We start from the raw sequence: 9,155 nt of genomic DNA on the forward strand, positions 1-9,155 counted from the left end.
AGTGCGGACTCTCATTGGCGAGGTGTAACGTGTGGGAGGTCACACTACCCTCGCCATATCCCTCCCTCGCTGTGCAGGCGTCCCCCAACCGACCTGTAGAAGTCGCTGTTTACAACGACCAGAATACCACCCCACCGGCTTCCCTCCCGCTGACTCTGCCAATTGAGCCAGTATGACGGCCGGCCAAGCCGGAGGCAACGCTGACAGCCGGATTCGATACCAGTGTCTCTCGTGTTGGTGACGAGCGCTTAGTCCGCTGCGCCACCCAGCCGCCTTGTAAATCACTCTTGAACTAAAGTTTGAAGCAGGAAGTAGAAGGTCTCTCTTGAGTATTAGAGTATGAGAATATTTGTGAATATAGGCCCTGATGACTAATTCATTACTAGTGCTTGAGTGTTGAAACTCTCAGGAACTGTTTCCCTGCATTATTTAGCTGACAGCAAATCACATTTGGGGTATTTATGACTAGACTGTAGACAAAATATTTAATTTGGAAAGTATGTAGTAGAACAACATGAACGTCTACAACATTACTGTAGTCAAGCGTAGTCAAGTCCACAGAGAAAGAGAAAATTAAAAACATAAACAATTGAAACAGAGGAACGCAGACAATGGATAAACTAAACGATTCATGAGTATGTATGTGTGCTAATGTACAGAGAGATGTGTAGAGAGATATGTGTAAGTGATGATAAACGATGGATTACTGGGTAAACTGGAGCTACTGTACGCAGTTCAAATGCCTGCTGTGGAGGTTGTGCATTGCCCGAGGCATAGCCGAGTGTATGCAGTAGAAGTGTGTGTGTGTGTGTGTGTGTGTGTGTGTGTGTGTGTGTGTGTGTGTGTGTGTGTGTGTGTGCGCGTGTGTGTGCGCGTGTGTGTGCGCGTGTGTGTGCGCGCGTAAATGTTTGCGTTATAAAGAGCTCTGTGGCTCCAGGTAATACACATGCCGATTAGGCGCATCAGAGGAAGTGAAAAGCTTATGAATAAATTCACAGAGACGATTTACTGTAGAAAATTGTCTGTCTCTTCCCCTGTCTTGTTTTGCTTACACCAACCAGCCATAGCTACGGTTAAGACTGCCTCTTTGCCACATCAGCCACAGTTGTTGAAAATCATTCTCCAAATAGCTGCCCCTGCAGTGCACCTAAACACATGTGCTATAACCCAAACAGGTCAGGGTTGTTGAACATGGAAACCACCTACTGTAGGAGGGATGGTTGTGTGAGGTGAGGCCCTCAGACTGATCCATTAATAGACATAACAGTCTGGCCATGTGCGGGCTCGATCTACAGATATATGACCGGGCTGCCAGAATTGCACGCGCATCATCACAAAGCTCAACGGAGCCAGACAGGAAGCCGTTCACGTGATTCAGTAGTCTTACTACTGGTGGTAGTCAGCTGCCTCGACCTCACGACTCGACTTCGAACAATAACATCTCTCCTACCCAGAATTCCCAGAGCGCTCTAGCTAAGCCTCCCTGCGTTGGATTGAAAAGTCAGTGAACAATGTCTCCCGGCGTCACGAGACTCGCATCAGCACTTGTCAGCCTTCCAAAAGCATATACCGGTAGTTCATCAGCACTTGTCAGCCTTCCAAAAGCATATAGTTCATCAGCACAGGTCAGCCTTCCAAAAGCATATAGTTCATCAGCACAGGTCAGCCTTCCAAAAGCATATAGTTCATCAGCACAGGTCAGCCTTCCAAAAGCATATACCGTAATTTTCACACTATAAGCCGCACCTGAATATAAGCCGCAGCAGCTAAATTGAATGATGTGTACATATATAAGCCGCACTGGACTATAAGCCGCAGGTGTTTTAATGTTTAATTACCATATGTAATTAGCATTGGACACAATACAGTCAGACAAATAACAAGAATTAACTCATTTACAAGTTGTATTAAGTTTAGCAAATAAGGGAACAGATAAATAACATTTCAATGCAGTCAAAAAAGCAATATTTAGATTTTTACATTTTCGGGTTTGGTCACGTCGAGTCACATATAAGCCGCACCGTTATATAAGCCGCAGGGTCGAAAAATGGGGGGGGGAAGCCGCGGCTTATAGTCCGAAAAGTACGGTAGTTCATCAGCACAGGTCAGCCTTCCAAAAGCATATAGTTGATTGTTGTTATATACTGTGCCTCTGCAGGAGTGTTGTCACTATGCTGTTTAACTTTTACAAACCACAGCATTCCTTGGCTCTGTGTTGTCTTTTCACTAACCTCTGCCATTTCAGAATTTAATTCAAGGTTTGCCTTGCTTTAGACAGACTTTCCTCTTAGACCAATGTTGACCAATGTTTCCATTTTTGGAAAACACCACTTAGATTTCTACTACCACATAGTGCCTCAGTAAGCAGACTTAGCCATTCATATGGCGTATTTTGGGATCCATTGTTTGGAACTGAGAGTATAAACAAGATTTCACAACTGTTTGCGAATCAGTCATGCAGTCTCGCATGCAGCTATTGCACTCGCCTCAAAACTGTAGATAGAAGATGATACTGTATATCTTTCCCTGTCTCTTAAATATTGACATTGGGGTGGGTTGGGGTGTGTATCTTAGCTTTAAACACTGAAATAAGGGAAGTATTCTCACAAAAAAGGACATTTCAGCCTATGTGGGGAGTTTCACACTTGTGTCATGAAACTGGAACAGTTCCCGTCTCCTATGTGGGCGGAACGTTTACACGAGCACTATCGTTAAAACTGGTGACATCGCTGGTTAAAACGGGTGACATCGCTGGTTAAAACGGGTGACATCGCTGGTTAAAACTGGTGACATCGCTGGTTAAAACTGGTGAGATCGCTGGTTAAAACTGGTGACATCGCTGGTTAAAACTGTTGACATCGCTGGTTAAAACTGGTGACATCGCTGGTTAAAACGGGTGACATCGCTGGGTGACATCGCTGGTTAAAACTGGTGACATCGCTGGTTAAAACAGGTGAGATCGCTGGTTAAAACTGGTGACATGGGGTGCTCCAGTAGCACACCATGTTACCGCGCTGCGTCGCGGGACTCCGTGCTGCGTCACGGATCTGGTTGACTCCGAGTTCGATTCCCGGACTCGCCGTCATTTGCCGAATGTCTCCCCCTGCTCTCTCTCCCGTTTCACCCTACAACTGTCGGTCATGCTTGACCAGAAAAGCGATAAACGCTAAAAAATAAAGTTTAAAAAAAAAATAAAACTGGTGACATTGCTGGTTAAAACAGGTGACATCGCTGGTTAAAACTGGTGACATAGCTGGTTAAAACTGGTGACATCGCTGGTTAAAACGGGTGAGATCGCTGGTTAAAACTGGTGACATCGCTGGTTAAAACGGGTGAGATCGCTGGTTAAAACTGGTGACATCGCTGGTTAAAACTGGTGACATCGCTGGTTAAAACGGGTGAGATCGCTGGTTAAAACTGGTGACATCGCTGGTTAAAACTGGCGACATCGCTGGTTAAAACGGGTGACATCGCTGGTTAAAACGGGTGACATCGCTGGTTAAAACGGGTGACATCGCTGGTTAAAACGGGTGACATCGCTGGGTGACATCGCTGGTTAAAACGGGTGACATCGCTGGTTAAAACGGGTGACATCGCTGGTTAAAACGGGTGACATCGCTGGGTCTCAAAGGAACTTGTTTTGCACCGGATCTACAGCTCAGAAAAACATAAATTTAGCATCAAAATGTTCAGAACATGAACTTGATTTCTGTGGTAAAGAAAAGAAAATATTCAATCAAAACGTCTACATCTCTCACTGGGGTGAGTGGAGCCTGTGCCTGCTCTAGTCTCCTAAGGTGGGCACTGCAGTGGGGAGTAGTACGCCCACCAATGCTTGTGTAGCTCATGTAACGAATTACAGGAAGTGAGAACGACCTAGTTTAGTTTGGTTTCATTTTGAAATGTCTCTGAAGAGTCTAGAGGTCGTATATCATGTCGTACTGTTCTCTCCAGACCAGAGTTTTTGTGTTTTCTCAATTCCTATACATTCTACTACCCACTGTTTATTTTTATTTTTTTTATCCACTTTTTCTCCCCATTTTCTATTTTTCTCCCATCCCAATTTCGTATTATCCAATTCTTCCCTCCCCTGTCTTGAACGTTGCTAGACTATGCCTCCCACTGGTCGGCTGTAGTGAGGATAGAAGCCTTGCATCACGTGTCCCCTCCGGTACACGAGGAGGCAGCCTGTCGCATCTTTTCACCGCAGCAGCTCGAACTCTCAGTGGCGAGGAGTAACGCGTGGGAGGCTCACGCTGCCCCCGATACTTCCTGTTTCCGCTGCACCGGCGTCACCCAACCGACCTGTAGGAGTCACTGTCCACAACATCCAATCCCCACCCACCGGCTTTCCCACCCTCTAACACTGCCAATTGTGGTAGTATGACGGCCGGCCAAGCCGGTAGCAACACAGAGAGCTGGGCTCCATACCAGCATATCCTGCGTTAGTGGCGAGCGCCTTGCCCACTGCGCCACTCAGCCGCCTACTACCCACTGTTAATTAAAGGTACAGTCCACTCTAAAATCATTGGGAAATGATTGCAGAGTTTTCGTCTACTTTTATTCTCATGCTTCCCTCTAAATGAGGAAATCACTGTTGTCTTTGGTCTGGTGGAGAAATCTATTACTGAAATCATCGATTTACTTCTACCCCCAGAATAACCATGTACCCTCTCAGCTCTTTGCGATGCTCTATCACCTGTCGGTGGCAAAGGTTATTTTTGCAGTATGAAGTGATTGAATCGTTGCTACAGTAAATCATGTCATTATCACCCTTCCTGTTACATTATGGTAAATCCACTACGTCTTCCCACGCAAACACGCTGCCTCCATCAGTCTGCTCTCGTTATCTCCTTGGACCCATTGGATACTTCAAGTGTTCTTTAGTTAAGAACCCGGCGCTTCAAAGATAATCTGAGTTTGATCCGTTGTTTCGACCCTGTGGAAAGATGGAATAGGCTTTGAAAACACTTTGGAAAACTCTTGCCCCGCATATTCAGACTGGATCCTCCCCCGTGCCAGCGCTTAGAATTTGTTTGCCAGCCCATGACTAAACCTTGAATGGTACATTGACAAGCACTTTGGATGCTCTTGCGTGAGAACGCTGACACCAGACCAGCGCACCGCTGTGTTGTCATGCTGTCGTGTTGTTGGAAGCACATCGATCATTGAAGGGAAAACGTGATTGTATTTGATCGTATTCTCCTCGACTCACCTACATTGTAGCCTCAGTCACTCAGTCACATGGAATTCTATAGACATTTGAGTACCTCACATGAAGAACCGTATACTCAACAGTAACAGTAGAGGTCGAGTACTTTCATGTGATGAATCACATTCACGCTCCCAAGTGTTTTGGATTGACTTCAATGACTGCAAATGGTAAATGGACTGCATATACAGCCAATATTATCAATATCACACCGTATGTCTCACATTCACACACCAACAGCGACCACGCAAGGTGCTGCTGACCTGCTCATCGGGAGCAGTTAGGGGTTAACCCTTTCACTACCACACTACCAAAGGGTTAACCCTTTCACAACCACACTACAGAAGGTTAACCCTTTCACTACCACACTACACACGGTTAACCGTCTGTAGTGTGGTAGTGAAAGGTTAACCTTCTGTAGTGTGGTAGTGAAAGGGTTAAGTGTTTGCTCAAGGACACTTCAACATACTGCCAGGAGGAGCCGGAACCTACAACCGACAAGCGCTCTACTTCCTGAGCCCCTGTTGCCCCTGAAGCACACAAGCACACAATGCAAACAACATGGGCTGTCCAAAGAAACACGTCAAAACGGAGTTATATGGTTCTTCGGTGCAAGGGGGTATTGTGCTGCGGTGTTACTGTTGAAAGTTGCAGCCTGTGGTCTTGTCTCTATTTGAATGATATAATTAGGTATTAGGGCACATGATGCCATACATACACTTCAATTTACGTTCTCTCTTTTTTTTCAACAGCGCTGAAGAGATGTAAATGTATTTTTAGTGTTGACAGCATGTTGTGTTTCACCCACTGACCACAAGGGTAATAAAACGCACAGACCTCAGCTTTAAATGCCTCCATGTGTGTGTGTGTGTGTGTGTGTGTGTGTGTGTGTGTGTGTGTGTGTGTGTGTGTGTGTGTGTGTGTGTGTGTGTGTGTGTGTGCGCAGAGGTCAAGGAGTATGAGCCACCCTTCGGGAAGGTGAGGGAGCACCCGTGCGTTGAGAGCATGAAGGACAGTGTTCTCAGGGACCGGGGCAGACCGGAGATCCCCGACAGCTGGATCAGCCACCCGGTAACTATCACCCTATAGATCCTTGTGTACCGGAACCACCCGGTAACCATCACCCTATAGACCCTTCTTTACCGGAACCACCCGGTAACTATCACCCTATAGATGCTTCTTCACCCAGACCTCACACCTCTGAACAGCACCACTCCACCAAATAGTCACAATAAGCTGGAGTAGCAGGGATGTCGCCAGGATGTACAATCTGGGGGCTGATCTGTAAGACAATTTAATGGGGCTCAGACTTTGTTGGCCCATGAAGTGTGTGTGTGTGTGTGTGTGTGTGTGTGTGTGTGTGTGTGTGTGTGTGTGTGTGTGTGTGTGTGTGTGTGTGTGTGTGTGTGTGTGTGTGTGTGTGTGTGTGTGTGTGTGTGTGTGTGTGTGTGTGTGTGTGTGTGTGTGTGTGTGTGTGTGTGTGTGTGTGTGTGTGTGTGTGTGTGGTGTTTTTATCTCTTTGTCTATTCTTATACTAATTTAATCTCCCAAATGAGGTTTAAACTCACGCTAGAATATAAACCTCCATTTGGGTTCCAGAACTCTCAACATTTTATGGCTCCACAAAGTCAGTGCCTTGTTAATCGTCTATGGAGCAGCATATTCTCTCTCTGATATCTCTCTCAAGAAATATATAAAATACATATTGCACTCCCCTTTAATTGTTGGAATGACCTCGTTGGTGCAAATGTAGTGAAAACCGTTGAAATAGCAAACTAGATGGTTCAGGTCCTTTCACAATGCATGCACTGCACATAGTATTATTTTTCCAAATAACCTCCGCTCCTGTAGGATCTAGTTAAACAAGGTTCTTCTTCTTTTAATTGCACTCAAAACATATACATTGAAGCTCCTATGACCCCCCCCCCCCTCTCTCTCTCTCTCTCTCTCTCTCTCTCTCTCTCTCTCTCTCTCTCTCTCTCTCTCTCTCTCTCTCTCTCTATCTTTCTCTCTCTCTCTCACACACACACCCACACACACACACACACACACACACACACACACACACACACACACACAGTTGTGGTTAGAGTTGATGATGATACTCCATCTCAATCAGACTCAGTCAGGGCTCTAATAGTCAGTAGTAGCATTAGTGACGGATGCTCTCTGTGCTCCACTGCGCCCCCTGCAGGGCATCCAGATGGTGTGCGGCACCATAGACGAGTGTTGGGACCACGACCCAGAGGCCCGTCTGACGGCCCAGTGCGTCGCCGAGCGCTTCAACGACATGGAGCACCTGGACACGCTGTCGGAGAGCTCCGACTCGGAGGAGAAGATCCCAGAGGAGATCTCCGTGGTAGATGAGAAATAGAGCTCAACTGCAACACTGCCCCCCGCTGGGGCGGCTGAGAAACTGCAACCAAAGAAACTGGGAGAGAGAGAGAGAGAGAGAAAGAGACTCCAGTGGATGTTTGCTCTGGGTTTTCCGGAATGTGTGGCAGAGGAGGAGGAGGAGGAGGAGGAGGAGGAGGAGGAGGAGGAGGAGGAATGCACTGGGAAAGTTACGGATGTGAAAAGGGAGCTGAGCAGAGCGATCGACGATGGACGAGATTTGTTTTCACCCTAAGTGCCTCCAAAGACTGGATCAAAGCCATGAACAAATTGAGGCAAAAACACAGTATCAAGCTTTTTTTGTCATTAAATACTGTTTGCACTTTATCCGTATCTATGCATACCAGACAACGTATATTCACTTCCTGTTTATTGGTTATGATGACAATGCAGTGCAGTTACGGGAAGCCGGAGGGAAAAGAGAATGAAGGTGGCCTGTGACACTAATAACATCCTCGGCGTAAACTTAGGCTGCTCAGACGTCTTCAAAGGCATTCAGATGTCGGATGACAACAGGGGTGTGGGGGGGGACTGTGCTACGTAGGTTTTCGTTTGCGTTTTGCAAAATGAAAACGACCCTGTGCTATGCAATAGGAAATATTCCTCTGAAGCAATAAGCTTAGGGAATATTGATATCTATAACCCGAGGCCCATGAACTGTAAAATAAAGACAGCCAAAGCAGCCTGAGAGAGGGAAAAAGGGAATATACATATATATTACTCGGAGGACTCGAGAGCTATAAAAGAAGTCTATTTAATGGCCCTGGAGGATGAAGGGAATAGAGATATCACTTCTAAACGACTGAACTGGAAGTACAGCCAGTTCCAGCGCAGCGATAAGAGGCTACAAAATGCTGGACTTCAATCTTGACATTTTGTGACAAGGAAGGGATCCCCCCCCATTCTCATTAAAGATTTCTCATCTGTGTATAAATGTTCAAAGCCATAATTAAAAAGATTTCCAGTATTCAATCTTTCAAGATGGGTCTCTTGTAGTATTTTTCCCTTTTCCATATTTATCCTGACATGAATATTTATGAGATGCTATTTTTTAGGCCTAATTATTACATGATATTAATTACTCCTGTACGATGTCACTATTCTAAGCAAAAGGGGCTCAGGACAACTAATTCCATAGCAAGTTTTCCTCTCGTGCAAGCAATCATTTGTGTGTGTATGTAAAAAAATATAATAATAATAATAATAATAATAATAATAATAATAATAATAATAATAATAATAATAATAATAATAATAATAATAATAATAATAATAATAATAATAATAATAATAATAAGTCATTGTATATATATATATATATATATACAGTACATAGCTCTTTGTTCACTTGCTTTTAACCTCCATTCAACCTTGAGGCTTGTTTTGTTACATCCAGTCCTCTTGTATGTATGTATGTATGTATGTATGTATGTATGTATGTATGTATGTATGTATGTATGTATGTATGTATGTATGTATGTATGTATGTATGTATGTATGTATGTATGTATGTATGTATGTATGTATGTATGTATGTATGTATGTACAT

General features: G+C 44.8%; 1 protein-coding gene across 1 annotated transcript in view; it reads left to right on the top strand.

Annotated features, from left to right (window-relative positions):
• Nucleotides 1–8,580, top strand: part of tgfbr2a (transforming growth factor beta receptor 2a) — a 37,549-nt gene extending 28,969 nt beyond the window's left edge. The window contains exons 6-7 of the mRNA XM_084312344.1: nucleotides 6,159–6,283; nucleotides 7,407–8,580. Coding sequence (XP_084168470.1) covers nucleotides 6,159–6,283; nucleotides 7,407–7,586 — 305 coding nt within the window. The 3' untranslated portion in view covers nucleotides 7,587–8,580. The remainder of the gene's footprint in view (nucleotides 1–6,158; nucleotides 6,284–7,406) is intronic.
• Nucleotides 8,581–9,155: the final 575 nt, after the last annotated feature.

This window comes from Notolepis coatsorum, assembly GCF_963971535.1.
Source record: "Notolepis coatsorum genome assembly, chromosome: 4".
Classification (NCBI taxonomy): domain Eukaryota; kingdom Metazoa; phylum Chordata; class Actinopteri; order Aulopiformes; family Paralepididae; genus Notolepis; species Notolepis coatsorum.